This window comes from Chiroxiphia lanceolata, chromosome 27, assembly GCF_009829145.1.
Source record: "Chiroxiphia lanceolata isolate bChiLan1 chromosome 27, bChiLan1.pri, whole genome shotgun sequence".
Classification (NCBI taxonomy): Eukaryota; Metazoa; Chordata; class Aves; order Passeriformes; family Pipridae; genus Chiroxiphia; species Chiroxiphia lanceolata.
In genome coordinates this window covers 4,353,868-4,373,544 of record NC_045663.1, presented here as the reverse complement: position 1 = coordinate 4,373,544, position 19,677 = coordinate 4,353,868, and the positions used below count along the sequence as shown (strand labels likewise).

The window sequence follows — 19,677 nt, the reverse complement described above, 5'->3', positions numbered from 1 at the left end:
AGGGCTGGGCCCCCCTCCCAGGGTCCCCCCCTCGGATGTTCACCCCCAGCGAGCACCGAGAGCTGCACGAACTGTGCTTTATTGGGGACGGGGAGGGGGGAGCGGCCCTGTGCCCCCTGCCAGGGCTCGGGGGGGGTCGGGGGGGGCAGGGAGAGCCCCTGGATGCAGGTGATGGGGACCCACGGAGGGGGCGGGATGGGGGGCCGGCCGTGTCCCCCCAGCCCGGGGGCGCTACTGCAGGACGGAGCCGGCGGTGAGCTTGCGGCGCAGGGAGGGGGTGAGGGACACGATGGAGGGCCGGGGGCGCAGCCGGGGGTACACGCGGTGCAGCACCGCCCGCCGGAACAGGATGTACACCCAGGGATCCAGGATCTGGTTCCAGGTGACCATGCGGATGTAGATCAGCAGCATCTCCTGCGTGTCCGTGGGCAGCTCCTGTGCCCGCCCGCCGGGCAGGTGCTGCAGCGCCGTCTGCACGATGAAGATCTGGGCGAGGGAAAGGGGCAAAGTGTCACTGGGGGGGTCTGTGAGCCGCGTGGGGGTGGGGGAAATGATGAGGGTCCAGGCACTGAGCCCCTTGGAGGGAGATCCCAGGCTGGTTTGGGCACCAGGGAGCACCTGCTCTGCCTGCAGGTGATGCTGAGCCTCAGAGCCCATAACCCAAGGGCCAACCTGGAGTGCAGAGAGGTGGCACAGGGGGACACTGAGACCCGGGGGGGCTCACCAAGGGGACACCCCCAAACCTAGGGCCTCACTAGCAGGAACATGATGGGGACACACTGAAACCTTGGACCTCACTGGGAAGAACAGGGGGACACCCCAAGACCCAGGAGGGACATGGAGGAGAGTGGAGGGGGGGGACACACCAAGGCTGAGGCCCCACAAGGAGGAGCAGGGGGGACACCAAGACCCAGGGGGGACATGGAGGAGCGGTGACGAGGGGGCATCAGGTCAGGGGCCTCACCAGGAGGGGCATCCAGCAGATGGTTGCGATGATCATGATGCCCACGAGCTGCACCATCATCTCCACCTCGCTGTCGCGGCGCCGCTGCACCGACTCGCGGTCGTGGTAGACGCGGCAGAGCGTGACCACACTGACGGTGTTGAGGATGAAGGAGAGCAGCACCGACAGGATGCCCAGCAGAGCGAAGAGCAGGCAGAAGATGATGTCGCCGGTGTCGGGCAGGAGGGTGAGGAAGCACCAAGAGCCGGGGAACTGCAGTGTGTACCGGCCCAGCCCCAGCACCGGCAGCAGCCCCAGCAGGCAGGAGAAGCCCCACACCAGCCCCACCATGGTCCAGGCACGGCGCTTGGAGATGCTGGTGGAGCGGGAGAAGGGGCGGTTGATGCCCAGGAACCGCTCCCCGGCCATGGTGGCCCCCAGCAGCAGCGGGCACTGCCCAAAGAACACCATGGAGAAGCCGAGGAAGTTGCAGAGGTGGCAGTCGGGGTCCACCTCGGCCCAGGGGAACTTGATGAAGTGGTAGGGGATGATGACCGAGGCTGTCACCAGCAGCCCCATGAAGTCCGTGACCACCAGCCCGCAGAGGAAGACGAGGAAGGAGGAGCGGGCGTGGCTGGAGAGCTTGCGGGAGGAGCTGAGCAGGACGCAGAGGGCGAAGAGGTTGGAGCAGAGGCCGATGAGGCCGAAGGCCGTGGAGAACCAGGGCGAGGCGATGCTGTTCCGCGCGTTGGCGCGGCCGTCGCTGGCGTTGAACACCCCGAAACACGAGTGTGCCGGCCCAGCCACGCTGCTGTTGGGGGGCTCCATATCCCTCACCCCCTCACACTCCTTCTGGCAGCTTCAGGCACCCTCCTGACTCGGCTCCATGGCCTGTGACCCCCACTGCCGGCACCGAGCCCGCCTTGCCCTGCGGGGAGAAGTGAGGGGGTTTAGGGCTGTTCCCCATCACCCACCCTGAGCCTGCAGATGTGGGACCCCCTAGGGCCGTGGAGGGGAACACCCTGCCAGAAGCCCAGCCCATGGAGGGGGACACTGGGACCCCGGCTCGTGCTGGCTCCGGGTGCAGCTGGGGTGGGTGCTGAGGGCCCAGCCCTGCAGCTGCCGGGATTAACTGTCCTGGGCCACGAGCCACGTGGAGCTGCAGCCACGAGGCTGGATCCCAGCACGGCCCAACACGGGCAACTTGGCTCACTCCTACTCCAGGGGGACATAGCCTGACACCCCTGGGACGTTTGCCCTCTGTCACAGTGCAGGGACCTGCTCTCAAGGATGCGGGCACAGGGTGGCTGCCCTGGGGCGTGATCCTGACACTCCCCCCATCCCTGTACTGTACTCCTGGCTCAGTGGGGAGAAGCCTCATCCCTGTAGTGTGTGGGGGAAGCTGAGGCACAGGTTGGGACATCCATGTCTGGAGCTGTGTGCTGCAGCCCTGGCACTGTGGCCAAGCCACAGCCAGTGGGGGTGGTGACATCCCTGCGCTGCTCCCCTGGACCCCCCGCACTGGGAGCCGAGGGTTTATCACCGGGACAGTAACAGAGAGCACATGGACTGTGGCCGCGGGCAGCCTGGTCAGTACCACTCTGCCTCACTGGGCAGTGACCCGGGGCTGAGAAGCATCTGGCAGCTGGGAATCAGAATCATGGAATATCCTGAGTTGGAACAGACCCACAAGGATCATCGAGTCCAACTCCTGGCCCTGCACAGGCTTCCACTACTAATTAGTCCAGGCTGCAAATGGGATGATGTGGGACAGAGCAGAGACGTGACAACTGTGGGGACCGGACACCCTGGGGACAAAATCCCTTGCAGGGAGCAGACCCCTCCTCTCCTCCTGGGACCCATTTCTCCAGGCTGTGGATGTTCTTGTCACTCCACCTGCCCCATCTCGCTCCTGGGCTGGCACAGTCCTCAGCTCAGTGGCCCCAGTGGGATACCCAGCTGGATCCCAACCATCCGCCCCTGCAAAACCCCACCGCAGAGCCCTCCAGTTCTGGGATCCTGGCAACCTCGCCTCCCCCTTGCGCAGGGTGGCACTTGCCACCTGTCCACCATTCCCAGGTCAAACCTCGGGCTGGCCCCGATCGGTGCCAAACCAGATGTTTGGTCCATCACCCCACCCTGCTCTGTGTCCCCATGTCCCGGGTGATCCCTGCACCATGTCCCACAGCCAGACACCCCTCACCACCCCCCCTCCTCAGCCCCTGGTTGGAGGGTGGCCGCAGGGCTGGGAACCACGGCACACACCCGAGGCACGCGCCGATCCCACAGCCCGGGGGCTGGGACGGGGCCAGGCATTGCAACATCTTCCTCTGGGGCCTCACCCAGGCGGGACGTGGGGCTGAGGGTGCTGGCACCCACCCAGCCCCACCTGTGCACCCGTCACCAGCTGTGCTGTGGGTGCTGCAGCCCTGGGGAGCGGGAAGGGGGCTCAGGGTGGCAGCGGGGGCTCGTCCCCATCCCCGTCCCATCCCGGTGCAGGGGGCTGGCAGATCACAGCAGTGATTCACTGTGAGGATAGGCCTGGCTTTTTCCATGAGCCAAGAGCCAAAACTTGCTGCTGTTTGTTCTCACTGGTCCCTGAGGGCCATCCATGGTGGCTCCAGAAGTGTCGGGGCCCTCCAGATCACGGTCAGGCCTTGGTGTGACATTCCAGATCCCTGAGGAGTCCCATGTCCCACGTCCTCTGGGAGGTGACAAATTCCCCCCTGCCCAACAGCGATGCCATGTGGGTGCCTGGCATGGCGGTCCCACTCCTGCTGTCCCTTGCCATGTGCCTGCTCACACTCTTGGGGTGCGCTTGGGGTGCTGTCCCTGAGCGTGTCCCCCCTGCCCCAGAGCACACCCTCTGCTCCCTGAGGGTCAGGAGCCTGCGGGTCAATGCTGCCCTGCTCCCCCTGAGAGCCCCCAGAGACTCAGAGCCATGGGATGCTCTCGGCTGCCCACTGGCTCCCTGTGGTAGGATCTGACCCTTCCCCACAGTGTCCAGCGGGGGGGGTCTCCCTGTGGTGACACCATGGCTGGGCAAGGCACCACAGGGCCCAGAAGCTCCAAACCAAGCATCACCCAGCTCCTCCCTGTGCTTCATCCCCCTTCTGCTCCGTGGCAATCACAACTCAGACCCTCACCCACCACCCAGTGCAGCCAGGCCAGGGACCCCAAGGGCGGGAGGGACCCTGGGGTGGCCTTGGGGGCTGAGCAGTTGGGCCCCCGTGCTCAGAACTGCCTCAGCCGGGCACTGACTGCACTTAGAGGGAATCAAATATTAACGAGGGGGCCACTTAACAGCCGCAGGGTCGGGAGAGAGGGAGCCCCGGCAGTGCCAGAGCAAAACAGCAGCGTCTCCGGGAAAGGGATCATGCGGGGGCGGGGGGAGTCCCCTCTCACTCTCTCCCCCCATCACGGGCAGCACTCGGGTTTGGGGTTCTGGACCTGGCAAAACCCTTCCAGAGAGATCCCATGGGAGCAAGGGTTTTGCAAGGGGTGCTGGGGTAAAATCCCAGTGGAGAGGAGCTGTACCCGAAATGTGCTGCTGGAGCTGTGAGACGCTGGCAGGAGCAAGGGAGGGGGGGCTGGGGCGGGCACTAATGGGGTTCCTGGCACCGCCTGAGGCTGAGGGTTGATGTTCTGCTGCAGCTGCACCATGGCTGCCCTGCCTCCGCTGGGTACTGCTTCCTGCCCTGGCCACATCCGAGGGAAAGGCAAGAGGCTGTTGGGGAGCAGGAGGCTGCTCCTTATCTGCTCCTGCCCCAGCCCATTCCTTCCCCAGGCTTCCTCAGGCAGGACTGGGCACGGGGCTTGCAGGATCAGGCCAGGGTGGGGAGCTGGGAGGGGAGTTTGCTGGGCAGTGGGGCACAGACACCTACAGAGAGACCCCCAAACCAGGCAGCAGTGACTCCCCACACACCCCATGTGCACCTTCAGCCTGGGCTCTGCTGCTGGACTTGGTGCTTGGCCTCAGGGCAGCCCTGTAGAAGGTGCTGCAGGACATTTGAGTTTTTCCCTTGTGTGGCCAGTCCCTCCTCTCTGTTTGGACCTCTTCAGGACAAGGACTTTCCCTTTAGGATCCCTTCTGCCTCCACAGCCTGATGTCCCTGGTGGAGGTGGTCCCATGGTTGCAAGGGATGGACATGGTCCCACTGCCACCCACTCCCCAGGCTGGGGCTCTGGGGGCAGAAGATCAGCTCCAGGTCATCAGCTGGGACAGGAAAGGCCATGGCCACACCACAGGAATGGGGACCTGGCAGGGCCCCAGTGTCCCTCCTTGGACCCACAGTCATCACAGGGACCTGCTGCTGGGGGAGCTGCTCTGGCCTGGCCTGGAGCAGGGACATCCCCGGGACGCTCAGGACAGAGGACATTCCTGGGAAGCAGTGACACACAGGGTGGTTCCTGCCAGGCACGGTGTCTGTCCTCGCCTGTCCCTGCTGTGGCCAGGGCAGAGGTCCCGAACCTCCGGGCTGGCTTGGACACAACCGGCACCTTCCCCATCCCAACCTCCAGGGCCCCGGAGCCAGGCAGGGGTGGCTGGGGGTTCACCCTGGGTGCCCTTGGGTGCAGGAGCCGGGGCTCAGCAGCCCTGGGGGGGCCGGTGCCAGGGCCCTCGCCCCACTTCTGCCCCCGCCCGCAGCATCGCGGCATCTCGAGGGTGTCAAGGCCGCTGGGCTGCCCACTCCGGCCGCCCGAAATAGCCCTTTCCTTTCCCGGCCCTTTCCCGGTCCTTTCCTGGCTCTTTCCCGGCTCTTCCCCGACATGAGGTCGGGAGGGGGTGGCCGTGGAGGACCCATCCCGACGGGGGAGCCCCCAAAGCAAATCCTGGTGCCAAAGGGAAGCCCGGGAAGTGCCCGCCGCGGACCCCCGGCCCCAGGGACAGACAGACAGCGGGGGACACCACGTCTCCGTCCCCCCCGTGAGGTCTCCACTTCCCTTTCCCCGAAACGCACCCGATCCCCAGGTCTGTGTGTGAACTGGGCGGATGATCCGAACGCGAGTGTCCGGAGCGTCCCGAGAGAGCCGAAAGCCCCGCACAGCCCCACGGGCCCCGCACAGCCCCTCCGTCCGTCCATCTCAGCCCTGCGGTCTGTCCACCCATCCTGGTCTCTGTCCATCCATCCCAGTCTCTCTGTACGTCCATCCCAGACTTGTGGACTCTTTGTTCTCAGCCTCCCCACCCCCGCATCCCTCGCTCCCCTCCAGCGCTCCCCTCCCCGCGCAGACCCGGGCCCTACCTCGCTGTCAGCGGGATCCACCCGGCTCGGCTCAGCTCGACTCGGCTCAGCTCGACTCGGCTCAGCTCGACTCGGCTCAGCTCAGCCCGGCTGGGCTCAGCCCCGCGGGGGGGCGGGGGAAGGGCCGGGCTCGCCGCTCCCCCCGGAACCGGCCCCGTCCCTCTCCGCCCCCTCCCCGCTCAGGACGGGGCTCCCTCCGAGCGGGGGTCGCGCCCCGGCCCCATCGCCCCCGCGGCTTCCCCTGGCGCAGCCCCCCCGAGACGGTGCCCAAAGACCCCCGGGCGGCGGCCGCAGCACCCGCGGCTGGTCCGAGTCGGGGCCGGACCCGCCCCGTTACTCACTTGTTTACCCGAGTGGGTCCCTGTCCGGGCGGGGGGGGGGATCCGGCCGTGCCGCCCCCTCAGCGGCGGGGTCCCACAGACAGGGGGGTCCCCACCGAGCCCCGCAGAGCGGCCCCGGGACCCGGGAAGGGGCGTGTCGGATGGCCGGAGTCCCCGCTGAGTCCCTGGGTGCCCCCGCAGCCCCGGCGAGGGTTCGCACCCCGGAGGTTTTCCCAGCTCGAGGTGTCGCTGCGCTGTCCAAAGTCGCGGCCAGCCGGAGTGGCACGTCCCCAGGCACTGTCCCCTCCCGCGGTCCCAGGACGCGACAGTCTCCGCTGCTGCTCCTCGTGCTCCGCCGGGGAGGGCAGAGCCCGGCTCCGGCCCCGGCGGCTCCATCAGCTCCGGAGCGCTGGGAGCGCCTGAGCCCGGGGGGGACGCGGTGACATCCCGAGCATCCCGCCAAGGCCAGCGAGGCCGGGGTGGTGGTGGCCGGGCAGGAGATTTTCCTGCCGCTGGCTCGGCACTGCGGGGCTGCAGACCCCCATCATCCCGCCGTGCCTTGGTTTGGAGCAAGGACTGGCAGCGCGAAAGCCCGGGCAGAGGGCAGGGCCAGCTCGCAGAACTGGGTCGCGGCGAGGATCGTGTGCTGGGGGCAGGAACGAAACCCGCAGGGCTCAGCAGCCGCTGCCGTGCCCGGGCCGGGCCGGGGTGTGCCCGGGTGTGCCCAGGAGCAGCTGCGCTCACAGGGATGTGGGCACGGGGGGGCGGCTCCACCAACTGCCACCCGCGGGGCATGAGCCCACCCGAGCTGCTGTGCCCCCCAAACCCAGCTCAGGGCTGTGCCAAACCACGGGGCAGCTCCCCACGAAATGGAGGGGAGATGCAGACACGAGCACTGAGAGCTGTCAGGGCATCAGAGGGGCTTCAGCCGGATCCAGCCCCTGATCCAGCGTGTGCCCAGCAGCCGCAGCAGCTCCGGGGGCTCCTGTGCCCAGTCAGTGGCTCCATCCAGGGCCTGGAGTCAGAGGCACAGGGAAATGCAGTGCCTGGGAGGGAACGTGGACCATGTTCAGGCTGGGGACACAGTGGGATGTTTTGGGGGGAAGTTCCCCTACCCCTGTGTGTGTGTATGCCCAGGAGGGACAAGGGCTGTGGGCAGGGCGGCTCTGCCAGGCAGCTGAGAAGGGAGGGCACCCAACCACCAACAAAATGTTGGGGTTTGGCTTTTCTTTTCCCATTTCCTCCAAGGCCATCCCTGGTTGGGCCTTCACCCGCTTCCTGTGCTGAGCCCTGGAACACCCCTGTGCAGGCAGTGGCTGGAAATAACTCACAGGAAGGAGAGGGCAGGGGATGCGTCCGGTGCAGCTGCTGGCCCCGGGGACATCCCACAGGATGGGGAGGGGGCACCCACGTGCAGGGCCAAGGCAGTTGGGGTGCCCTCCACCCCCAGGCTGAGCCGCACACACGTGGGCAGCCGGGGCAGGCGTGGGAGCCTCCTGAGCACCAGCTCCCACGGTGTCTGCAGGGCTGGATCCTGCCAGCAGAGAGCAGGACAGGGTGACCCTCCTGAGCCGTGGGGCAGCCACTGAGGCCTGAAGGCCCCTACACAGCAGGGTTGGCTCTGCCCCAGTGCTGGGGGATTGGGGCAGCCCCCCAAGTCCCTGTGCCATGGAGCTGTACTGGGGGCAGTGGATGCAGGGAGGAAACAGCCTCGCTGTGACAATTCACTGCCAGGATGGAGGTTTCCTGTGCCCCTGGGCATTACTCACACACCAACACTGTTTGGGATGGGGCCATCCCAGACACTTGTGGCTGTGCCCCATGGCCAGCACCTGGAGGGACCAATGCCAGCGAGTCCCAGCTCAGCCCTGAAACATCCCTCAAGATGCCCAAAACCTGGCTGAACATCACTTGGGACCCTCAGGGACCCCCAGCTCAGCAATGGGGGTCTGGGGAGTGCAGCTGCCTCTTGTCTAGGGCAGCGAGAGCCTCACAGGCACAATGTGGGAGGGACTGCAGGCCATGGAATCCGGATTTTCCCCTGTAAGGAGATATCCCAGCCAGCACCCTCTCCTCCGCCCCGCTGGAGCAGGCGCCTGGCAGCCACTGAAGCTTCCCATGCCATAGCCAGGGCTGAGGGATGTGGCGGCGCTCCCAGCCTGGGGAAGTCAAATCCCAGGGGAGGACGTGCCAGGGATGAGGCCGGGGGGAGGGCCCCGGGAGGTCAGTGGAGCAGGACATGGGGCAGTGCTGTGCTGGTGAAGCCAAGGGCCCTGCAGCTCCAGCTGGAGACCATCAGCTGGACTGGTCTGACACTGGTAAGGGGAGGTGTGGGGCTGGGAATGGGCTGGAGTGGGCAAGGGGAGCACACAGGGCTGACAGCATGTAGGGAGGGAGCAACAGACCCCAGCGACACAGGGCTGAGGACACCCCCACCTCAAACATTACCCAGTCCCTAGGAGAGCTCCCAGTGCTGGCCCAGTATGGTACTGGCTGGTGCTGCCATGCAGAAGCAGTGGTGGTATCCATGCTCAGGATCCCACAGCTAAAACAACCCCTATTTTATTTATAACAAAGTCTCAGGGTCCCTCAGCATAAAGGCAAGGACAGGGAAAAGCTGCAGGAATATGCCCTGTGCTGGGCCAGGCCCTGGGGACATCCAGGGGACAGTGTCTGTGCCGGGGGTGGCAGGAGTCCGGGGGGTGCTCAGCAGCCCCTCACCGGCGGTAACGGTAACGCTTGAAGTGGAACCAGAGCTGGAAGATGCCGTTGGCAAACTGGCAGCGGAAGCCGTGGCGGTGGGAATACTCCCACTCCCGGTTGACGATCTTGAAGGCGATGTCCTCGTAGGGAGGCCCCGCGTGGAAGCGCAGGATGGCGAAGTCCTTGTTGTCCTGGCAGGCCTCCAGGAAGTACTCGGGCGTCGAGCGCTTGTCGATGAGGTCGGGGTAGAAGATGTTGAACTTGTAGCCCTGCACGATCTTGGGGGGCGGGTTGTCGAAGTCGTAGTGGGTCTGGTTGTACTTGTTCCACTCGAAGCCCGTGTGGACGCGGTTGAAGAAGCGGGGCTTGCGCGGCCGGTACTTGTCAGCCCAGAGATAGGCCTTGCCCGTGAGCGGCATCTCCACGCTGAACTGAGCCTCGTCCGCGCCCATGCCCTCCTTGGCCTTGCGGAAGAAGATGTCGTCGGTGCTCTCCGAGGCATCACCTGTGGGGGAGGAGAGGTGAAGGTGGGATCCTGCAGTGCTGTGGGACACTGGGCACACGGCAGGAGGGAGCAGCAGGTGCTGGGCAGGGGATGCAGAGCTGGAAACGGGGATGCACTGGGGATTCCCAGAGGGGACCGGACTGAGCTGTGCTGGAAAACTCATCCAAAACACTCTTCCCACCTGTCTGCACCCAAATGCCCTGGTGGTACTGAGACAGGTCCCCACAGGGAACACCAGCAGCCTGAGCCCCATCCCCCTGCTCCTGCCCAGCCCACAGCACTCTTTGCTCTGGGGGGAACCCCTCCGCCAGGCCAGCTCTGGGTGCCATCTCCAGATCCAGCTCACCCTTTCCTAAGGGCAGTGTCCCCTCCAGCCCTGCACGCCCTCCACACCGGGCAGGTTGCCCTGGGGCTCACCTGTCACCTGGAGCTGCTGGCGCAGGAGCAGCAGCCGGTGTGTGTCCTCCTCGGCCTCCAGCACGTGGGCGTCAAAGGGCAGCTCGTTGGGGCCCAGCAGGCGGGGGCTGTACTTGCCCGCGTCGTAATCGTCCAGGCTCTGCTGGATCAGATCCTCCTCCATCAGAACAGCCTCCCCTTCCGCCTCGCCCTTGGCCTCCGTGTCCTGCTCCGCCTCCGGCTCCGAGGACGGCCCTGGCTGTGCCTCAAGGCTCTCCTCGGGATCCAGCCTGCACGGAAGGGAGAAGAGAGAACTGGGACGGGGATGGTACCCTCGCTCTCAGCTCACCCGAGCCCTGCCTGGGGAAGGGTGGGAGCACAAGGCTGCCTTTCTATGCAGGGTGTCCCACAGGAGAGGCCTGCAGGGCTGTGCTCCAAGGAAAGGGCTGCTCACCTGTCGCTGGGGGAGGCTGGCTCCCTCTTGATGATGGGGAAGAGCGGTTCGCTCTCCACACCCTGCTCCTGCTTCAGCTTGTAGAGCTTCTGCCGCAGCACGTCCTGGTGCCGCTCCCGCAGCCTGTGAGAGGAGAGGAGCCATTGGGTCCCACCCAGCAGAACCCCCTCATGCCCCCAGAGCTGTGACACCCATCACAGCGGGCAGAAACCTGCTGGGCTTGGATGCTTTTGGGCTGAATAACCCCCAGTTCGGTTCCCACTTGGAGACCTCACTGTGCACATCATCACTAGAGAAGGTGTCCAGCCCTGCTCCCCTCCTGGGAACCAGTCATCTCAGAAAAGGTATAAACCCCCACCAACAACTGGGTTTGTACCTGCCCAGCTCTGCCCATGGTGGGGTCTGTGCCACCCCCAGCCCCTGCCCTCACCTGGCCCGAGCCATGTAAGCCTTCAGCTGCTGCAGGAGGCTCTCCCAGTAGCCAATGTCCAGGTTGGGCCCTCCTGCTCGGATCTTGCTCTCGATGCCCTGGTACAGTGCCTGCAGCTGGTTGTACGTCTTGCCCTTGAACACCGACTGCACATCCGAGCTCACTGAGGCGTTGACGCCGTCCCGGCGCTCCCCTGGACAGGTGAGGGCAGCTGGTCAGTCTGTGGGCACTCACTGACCCTCATCCCGGCCCTCCCAACAGCAGGATGCGGGATCCCAGCCAGGGACAGCTGCCAGACCCACAGCCTTCCTCCAGCAGGTCCCAGAGAGCCCCTCCGAGCCCAAGCATGTGCCACAGACCCTACACCCTGTGTCACCCCCCACTCACACTGCCCCTGACACCCACTCTGCTCACCTGGGCCCCCTTTCCCAGAGGCCTCCAGCTTGCGGAGCTTGGCTATCTCATCCTCCGTGATGATGGTCATGTCCCTCCAGAAGTCCACGTTCTTCCCTTGCTCCAGCTCCATGTAAACCTGCAGGCAGGAGACGAGCCAGACATCAGGCACCTGCTCCAACATCTGGGCAGGGAGGCAGAGCTGGGGAGGAAGCCCTGGCAGAGGAGCAGCAGGGTTGGCACCTGGATGTCCTCCACCAGGTCCTCCATGTCGGACACGGTGAGGCCGTTCAGGAAGGTGTAGGGCTCGTGCATCTCCACGGCCAGGTCGTCGTCCTCGGCACTGATGTACTTGGCCAGAAGGTCGATGGGTTTCGCCCTCCCATCCCGAATCCGGATCTTAGACCTGGGAGAGGGGAGAGGGACAGAGTGAGTGACACTGAGCAGTGCCACCCTCTGCTCCCTGCCAGGCCTGGCCTCGAGCAGCCGCACACCTACCGCAGCTTGGCCTGCTGCAGGTGGAAGTTGTCTTCCTGCTCCTCCCAGGTTTTGAAGTGCTCTGCCTCCTTCTCCCGCTGCAGCATCTCCAGCTCCTGTTCCCTCATGGCCTTTTCCCGCTCCCGCTCCAGGCGCAGCTGCTTCACCTGCCCAGGGAGAGGGGGCTGTGAGGCCGCTGTGGATGGGGCCCCATGCAGGCACCTCTGAGGGCACGGCCTGTCCTGGGGCTGCCTCGGCTCCTGGAGAGCCCAGAGCCAGCGGGGCCAGGCTGCCTGGAGCTCACTGCCAGCCCTGTGAGGGACCACAGAGTGCCCCAGTGAAGTGACCTGGCACTGTCCTCCTCAGCACCTCCTGAGCTGGGCTCATCCCCAAGGCAGGAGATTTCTCAGGCTGGAATAGCCTGGGTGCTGTGCCCCCCCCTCCAAATCCTACAGCCTATGGACACCCCCAGGGAAGAGAACAAGGGGGCTTCCTGGTGAGTAATGAGGAGAACTGGGTTGTCCCCAGGGCTGTCCATCAGACAGAGGGATGGAGGGACATCCTACCCCACCTTCTGCAGCTCCAGACGATTGTCCTCCTGGATTCGCTTGTTCCTCTCCTTCAGGTCCTTCTCATCCAGGTGGCTGATCCCTTTCTTTTCCAGTGCCTGAAATAGAGTGGCCAAGGGAAGCTGTGAAACCCAAGGACCTCCACAGCCCCTCACTGGCCAGCAAATACCACTGCATCCACCTGCTTCTGCTGCTCCTGTGAGCTCTGATCCTATCAAAGGTCCCCAAATCCCTCAAATCCTACTCCTGAAGTCCCTCAGCAAACCCAGGAGCCCACCCAGCCTGGCAAGTGGAGTGCCAGCACAGCTGTATCATAGAATCATGGATGGTTTGGGTTGGAAGGGACCTTAAAGTTCATCTTGTTCCACTCCCTGCTATGGGCAGGGACACCTTCCACTAGCCCAGGTTGTTCCAAGCCTTGTCCAACCTGGCCTTGGACACTTCCAGGGATTGGGCAGCCACAGCTGCTCTGGACAACCTGTGCCAGGGCCTCCCCACCCTCACAGCCAAGAATTCCTTCCCAGTATCCCATCTAACTCTGCTCTCTGGCAGTGGGAAGCCATTCCCCCTTGTCCTATTCCTCCAGGCCCTTGTCCCCAGTCCCTCTCCAGCTCTCCTGGAGCCCCTTTAGGCACTGGAAGGGGCTCCAAGGTCTCCCTGGAGCCTTCCCTTCTCCAGGCTGAACACCACCAAGTTTCAGTCATTCCTCACAGAAGAAGTGCTCCATCCCTGTTACCATCTCCGTGTCCCTGCTCCAGTAAATGCCCAGCACTCAGCCTGCAGCTCCTACTCCTATTCCTGCCCCACCTCCTCAGCCCCACTCCTTGGCTACAGATCCCACCTCAGCCACAGTTCCCCCCGACCCCCCACCCCCTCTGCCCTGTTCCACTCAGCGACAGGGACAGGGCAGAGCTCACCTTGCTCCAGATGAAGGTGCCCAGCAGGTTGTTGTCCCCGAAGGGGTTGTCGGTGTTGGTGTATCCCATGTACTCCTCCCCCCAGCCCATCTTCTCCCGCTTCTTCCTCTCCTTGGCCTCCTTCTTGGCCAACCTCCTCGCCCGCTTCTCCTCGGGCGTCTCCAGCGCCTTCAGCAGCGCCGCCTGTTTCTTCTTCTCCTCCCGGAGCCGCAGCCGCTCCTGCAAGCTCAGGGTCTGTCCCGGCTCCTCGCGGCCGCGGGGCCGGGCCGGGGACGGGGAGCTGACGGAGGACACGGAGGACTTGGATCCATCCCTCCTCCTGCGGCGCTCCCGGCTCCGCTCCCGGCTCCGCTCCCGTCCTCGGCGGCGCTCGGGGCTGGAGCTGGACGAACGGCCCCGGGACCGTGAGCGCTGCTTCCTCCGCTCCTTATGGGGCCGGTCCCGGTCCCGGTCCCGGTCCCGGCTGCTGCTGCTCTTCTTCTTCTTCTTCCATTTCTGCCTCTCGCCGCCGGAGTCGGAGCTGCGGCGGCACAGCCGGGTGTCAGGGGAAGGAGGGCACTGCCAGGCCTGGCACGGGGCAGCGGCAGCGCCGGCACAGCGCGCGGTACCGGACCCGCCCCGGGCCGGCGTCACGGGCGGCGCTGGGGACCCACCGGCCCCGGTCCCGCTGCCCGGCCCTGCCCGAGCCCGGCGGCACCGAGGCCGCTTCGGGCCTCCCGGGCCCCGGCTCCCCCCGCTCCCGGTCCCGGTCTCGCTCCCCCCCAGACGCGGCGCGGCCGCTCCGGGCCCGGTCCCCGCTCACCCTGAGCTCGGCTCCCTGCGGCGCCCCCGGCTCCGGCTGCGGCTCCTGCTCCTGCTCCGGCTGCGGCGACGCCTCCCGCGGCTCCCGGAGCGCTCCCGATCCCGATCCCTGTCCCGGTCCCTGTCCCGATCCCTGTCCCGGTCCCTGTCCCGATCCCGGTCCCGCTCCCGGCCGGGGCTGCGCGTCCCGGAGCCCATCGGCGGCGGCGGCGGCGGCTCCGCCCCAGGGCCTCGCGGGGCCTCGCTGCACGGGGCTGCCCCAAGCGCGCCTGCGCCCGCCCCGCCCGCCCGCGGCCCCGGCGCGGACAGACGGGCGGACAGGCGGGCGGAGGGGCAGCCCCGTGCGGGAGGGGCGGGGCCTGTCCCGTCTGCCCCTATTCCGGCCGCTTTTGCCCCAAAAGGTGCCGGGCCCCGCGCGGCGCCCGGGCTGGAGGCGGAGAGCGCGGCACGGACTGCAGGGCGCTTTATCACACCGGGGTGCTGGTCTCTGGAGAAAGGGCTCCGCGGGGAGGGAGGGGAAACACCCTCAAAACAACCGAGAGAAGAAAAAGCGCGGCCAGGCCTCGAGTCCCCGGAGCGGAGACGGGACAGCGCTCCCGACACCGGGACCGCCGCCAGACATCGTCACATGGACACACGTGGGGACAGGGACAGCCACCGGGACAGACATGGGTGGAACAGGGACTTCCCATGGGACACCCCCAGGGAAACACATGGGAACAGGGAGTCACGGGACACACGTGGGGACATGGACAGAAAGAAGACTCAGACGTGACCCAGAACGCCTCCGCCCTGGCTTTGTCCTCGTCCGTCCAGGAAGCGCTGGAGCAGCAGTGGGAATGAGAAGGGGAACGCGGGGCTGCCGGGGGGCCGGAGCCCTGCAAACGCCCCTGCCTGCCCTGGGCTCTGCCTTCACTTAACACCCCCCAAGGGCGGTTCCACTGATGCGGCCGAGGAGGGGCAGCGGCAGCCCAGGGTGGGGCCCCTCTACGGGTGTTCAGGGTCTCTGTACCAGCTCCTGGCTCTGCCCCAGAGCCTTCACCGGGAGCCTGACAGCAAACCCAGAGACACAGGTGCCCATTTTCTCCTCCCTGGCAGGGAGAAATCATCTGCAGCCTCAGCCCCAGGCAGAGGTCAGGGTGTGTCCCACAGAGCCCGATGGGGATGGAGGAGAGTGGTGGCACAGAGGCCACAGCCCTGCATGGGAAGGGACTGCTCTGTGGGGCTCAAATCTCGGGGTACAAGACCCTGGTGCCTCCTTTAATGAAGGAGAGCAGGGACAGCACCTGCTGGTCACCAGAGAGAGCCTCGACACAGAACAGTCAACTCAAGTGCAGGACAAGCTGAAGTGCAGCTGGAGGAACATTCAGACCAAGGATGGGTGTGGATTCTCTTCCCCAAAAACGACTGATGCTCTTCCCTGTGGACCTGTTCCTGCCCAGGCAGCACTGACAGTGCCTGTGATGTGCCCCAGAGCTCCTGTTGCTCCTGCAGCAGTGAGAGGGGCTGAGACCAAGCTTTAAAATCCAAGGTCCTTACAGCCTCCAGGGAAAACAGAGGCTGAGCAGTTCCCCAGGAGGTGACACAGAGGACACCTCCCCAGGAGGACAGGAGGTGACACAGAGCAGGGGCTGTGCCAGCCTGGACAGGGGCAGTTTGTGTTTCAGATCAGCATCTCCCTAAAGGAAGGTTCCTCCTTGTCCCCCCACAGTGACAAAGCTGCTCTGAGCCTTTGCCTGCCCTCTCACAAGACCAACCCTCCCTGGCCAGACCTGCTCGCTCCAAAGGGTCTGGCATTATGGAACTGCACAGGGATTGTCTCAAAAAGGAAAGACAATGCTTGGAATGAATGTGCTGCAGGAGCTCTGGGTTCACCCCCTCTCTTGGGACAGAACACAACTCCAGCTCACAAAGCTCATTCTCTGGGACACTCAAGGAAGTTGGGGCTGGGACATTCCCGGCACAGAGACCAAGCAGCTTTGGAGAGCCTCAAAATGAGGGGAAGGAGTAAAGCCCCCATCAATGATGCTCACACCATCTGCACCAAGATGCTTGATTTCAGCTGGCTGGAAAGTCCTGACGAGGCCACACCCTCTGGCCCCTGACTGAGGTGATCTCAGGGGGGCCCGGGTCAGACATCCTGAGCCCACCTCGATTCCCCCTGAGCCCCATCCTCCAGCACAGCACCCACCAGCAGCAGCAGCTCCCTCTGGCCATTCTACACACGCTGCTGGAGTAAAAGGAGGTTAAATTTTTAGCTTTTTGAAGCCTCTTGCCTTGAGCCCAAAGGCAGGTGAGGCTGCAGGCATTGAACTGCTCCCACATCCCCTCCACCAACCCCTGAGCCCCCCCCCAAAGCCTGCAGAGCCCCCCAGGTGGGATGGGGCAGGACCTGCAGCCATGAGAACGGGCTGTCAAGCAGCAACTGAAAGGGGAAAGTTTCTTGAGAGACTTTTGATAGACTATTTGGTAAATACATGGATACATGGAACAGCAGCAGCTTGCACGATCCCCCAGCTGTGCTCCCGAGAAGCACAACCCACAGCCTTCCACATCCGCAGGCAGGGCAGGGAAGTCCAGGTCCCGTATTCCAGGCAAGAAAACATCAGTTCCTGAAGATCCTCACCCAGTCCAGCACAGTGCAGAGGGAAAAGCTTCCCACCAGCCCAGCTACCTTCTGGGACCCACTTAACCCCTCCCGAGTGCTGCTGTGAACACAGATTGGGGGACCGAGAGCAGGGTCCCAATTCCCCACCCCTCTACAAGGAATCCCAAGGACAGTGAAGATTGTAATGGGAATAAAGAGATTTTGACCCTCTTTCTCAAGCGAGGTTCATAAAGCACATGAACAAGACCTGGCTCCCTCTGGCCTAAAGGACTTCCTGTCTTCTCTCTGGGAGATGAGGATGGGATTGCTGGATTCCAGACAATGCTGTGGTGTGTGTCCTGCTGATGGATGAGCCTGAACACCACCCCGTGACACCAAACCCTCTCACCTACAGCCCCCGCAGAGCAAACCCTCTCAGACACCCGCAGCAGTGATTTCCAGCAGCAGACGTGACCCCAGGCAACACCCCAGTCACACAGCTTTTTGTCCAACAGAGTCCACGAGCACAGCAGTGCTGGCACAGTTCCGTGGCAGAGCCGGGCTCCCACTTCTGCCTCCAGCGTGTGTGGATGTGCCCGCGCTCCCTGCCTGCCCCGAGGAGCGGAGGGGACGGGTGACCCCGGGATACACGCACGAGCATGTGGGGGGCTGAGTGGCTCCAGGAGGATCAGGGTCCAGACGAGTCCCATGTGGGCCTGGCAGGGCAGGGAACTCACTCTCCAGCACGGCCAGGCCTGGGAGGTGCCCAGTTCCCGTCTGTCCGTGCCCGCGGGTCCGGAGCAGGTGGAGCTGGTCAGATGAAGCGTGGACTCCAAGCACAGAGGAAGGGGTGATGCAGCAGTGCAGCACAGGGGGAAGGCAGAGCCCACCACGACGTCCAGGGAGAGCTGAGTCCACGTCACTGTCGACAGGACCGTGTGCTGCCCCCGCACAGTGTCACAGACGGGAGAAGTCACTAGAAAGTTTGGATCCAAGTGAGTTGGCATGGCTACTTTGGACTGTGGTAATGTGGGAGTAATTCTATTCCATGGCCTTTAATACATTGCATTTTCATAGCACCTTTCATCCCAGGGTTTAAGTGCTGTAACGACGTGGGTACTGAACACCCATCAGCACAGGGGAAACCGAGGCACAGAGTGGTTTAAGTGACTCGCCTTGGGTCACTCAGCAAAACCGTGGCAGAGTCTGGACAGCCTTAAACCTCCTGACTCCCTCAGTTGGTCAGACCACGCTGCTGCCTCAAATGAAGCCACTCCTGTCCCTGCCCTCCCCAGCAACGTGCTCCTACCCCTTCTCCGGTGAGGTCTCGCGCTCCTTTCTGATGCACAAATATATGGAAAAAAAAAAAAAAGTGCAGTAAACTAAATGTTTAAAAAAGCACATTTGTGCTGTCTCTGTGCAAAGATAAAAGAAATAAATACATGATTAAAAAATTAAAAAGGTTCACAGTATCACACATGGATAGGTAGCTACGGTAGTGCACGTCTGGAAAACACTGTGTTACTACCCAGGATTCTCTACACCCAGCTGGAATTCTCTGCTGGGAGCTGCGGGTGAGCGGGTGGTTTCTCTGCTGCCCACGTCTGGGGTGAGTAGAAATACACGGTTATAGTTTTGCTCCGTCCTGAAACGCAGTGCCCGGGGTCCTGCAGTGCAGCAATACTGGTGCCAGCAAGCTCTTCCCCATCCCACTGGAACGGCTGCATCAACGAAAAGGGAACACATCGACCTGCAGAGGGAATCGCTGCTCTCTGGGACTTCTGTGTCTGCATAGAGATTACTGCAAGAAGCAGAGAGAGGAGAGTCACAGAACCACGGAACCATTATGGTGGAAAAAGACCTCCAAGGTCATCAAGTCCAGTTGTTAACCCAACACCACAACGATGTTCACCATGTCACCAGGTGCCACATCCACATACTGAACACTTCAGGGATGGTGACTCCACCACTGCCCTGGGCAGCCAGTGCCAGGGCTTGACAAACCCCTTCCATGAAGAAATTTTCTCTAATATCCAATCTAAACCTCTCCTGGTGCAGCTTGAGGCTGTTTCTTCTGGTCCTGTTGCTTGTTCCCTGGGAGCAGAGCCTGACCCCCACCTGGCTCTACCCTCCTGTCACAGAGTTGGAGAGGAAGAAAGTCCCTCCTGAACCTCTTTTTCTCCAGGCTGAGCCCCACCCCACTCCCTCAGCTGCTCCTGGTGCTCCAGACCCTTCCCAGCTCCGTTCCCTTCCCTGGACACTCTCCAGCCCCTCCATGTCCTTCTTGTCCTGAGGGGCAAGAGAGTTAACTCCCCCACGTCAGCCAGGTCTGTGCCCCACCAGCTCCCCAGCACAATCAGCACAAGGAGAGAGGCTGTTCCGCACCCTCCAGCAACGACAACATGACTGGAAAACCTCAGCTCCCCAAAGCTTTCCCTGCACCAAATGATTGGGAACAAGCCACAGCCCTCGCTGAGCAGGCCAGGGCTCTGCCAGCACCAAGCTGGCCCGAGGGGCAGCCGGGCTCTGCTGCAGCCATGCAGGAGCCCCACGCTGCCAGAGGCCAGGCTGACCTTGCAGAGGGAGCACAAGCTCTGACCTCGACCCACCGGGCACCGGCACAGGGTTGTTGGACACTTACTGTATCGCTCTCCTCATCGGAGACAGAGTGGAGCTGAGCGCTATAGTGGAGCGGGGAGTAAACCCAACTCCTCTCGTCTGTCGGCTGCCAGAGTGGCCAGAGACGGTGGGGAGAATGCAGGGAGAGCAGCAGCAGAGCAGGGAGCAAAGGAGAGAAGAGGAAAAAATAAAAGGAGAAAATAAAAAGAGTAGGAAACAATACAGTAAGAACAGCTGTCCACCTGGAGGGAGAGCACTGAGCTCAGGGCCAGCTCTCGGCAGAGGAGCCTTCCTCACCCTCAGCACATCCTGCTCCC

General features: G+C 63.7%; 3 protein-coding genes across 10 annotated transcripts in view; all 3 read right to left on the bottom strand.

The window, feature by feature from the left end:
- Positions 1-61: 61 nt before the first annotated feature.
- Positions 62-6,786, bottom strand: TBXA2R (thromboxane A2 receptor). Of its 2 annotated transcripts, none has more exons than XM_032712322.1 (3): positions 6,190-6,261; positions 965-1,871; positions 62-486 (listed from the first exon to the last, which is right to left on the bottom strand). In XM_032712322.1, exons 2-3 carry the CDS (start codon positions 1,769-1,771, stop codon positions 232-234), a joined length of 1,062 nt encoding a protein of 353 aa, XP_032568213.1. In that variant the 5' UTR covers positions 1,772-1,871; positions 6,190-6,261; the 3' UTR covers positions 62-231. The 2 variants fall into 2 exon arrangements, with proteins under 2 accessions (XP_032568213.1, XP_032568215.1); XM_032712324.1 differs by lacking the exon at positions 6,190-6,261 and adding an exon at positions 6,531-6,786 and having other exon boundaries at positions 145-486.
- Positions 6,787-9,048: 2,262 nt separating this feature from the next.
- CACTIN (cactin, spliceosome C complex subunit) lies at positions 9,049-14,362 on the bottom strand. 2 transcript variants are annotated; one of them, XM_032712298.1, is made up of 10 exons: positions 14,156-14,362; positions 13,354-13,873; positions 12,439-12,534; positions 11,889-12,034; positions 11,634-11,796; positions 11,412-11,529; positions 10,998-11,190; positions 10,568-10,690; positions 10,135-10,427; positions 9,049-9,717 (listed from the first exon to the last, which is right to left on the bottom strand). In XM_032712298.1, the coding sequence occupies exons 1-10, from the start codon at positions 14,350-14,352 to the stop codon at positions 9,227-9,229; spliced, it is 2,340 nt and encodes a 779-aa protein (XP_032568189.1). In that variant the 5' UTR covers positions 14,353-14,362; the 3' UTR covers positions 9,049-9,226. The 2 variants fall into 2 exon arrangements, with proteins under 2 accessions (XP_032568189.1, XP_032568190.1); XM_032712299.1 differs by having other exon boundaries at positions 10,135-10,403.
- A 2,227-nt stretch (positions 14,363-16,589) lies between these two features.
- Positions 16,590-19,677, bottom strand: part of PIP5K1C (phosphatidylinositol-4-phosphate 5-kinase type 1 gamma) — a 48,806-nt gene continuing 45,718 nt past the window's right edge. For 3 of the 6 annotated variants that reach the window (XR_004361034.1, XM_032712305.1, XM_032712308.1), the window contains 2 exons: positions 19,383-19,466; positions 16,590-18,542 (listed from right to left, as the gene is read on the bottom strand). Coding sequence is in view for 4 of the 6 variants with exons in the window: in XM_032712305.1 (XP_032568196.1) it covers positions 18,540-18,542; positions 19,383-19,466 (87 nt within the window). In the remaining 2 variants the exon portion in view is untranslated. The remainder of the gene's footprint in view (positions 18,543-19,382; positions 19,467-19,677) is intronic. The other 3 variants (XR_004361035.1, XM_032712309.1, XM_032712310.1) reach the window with 1 other exon arrangement.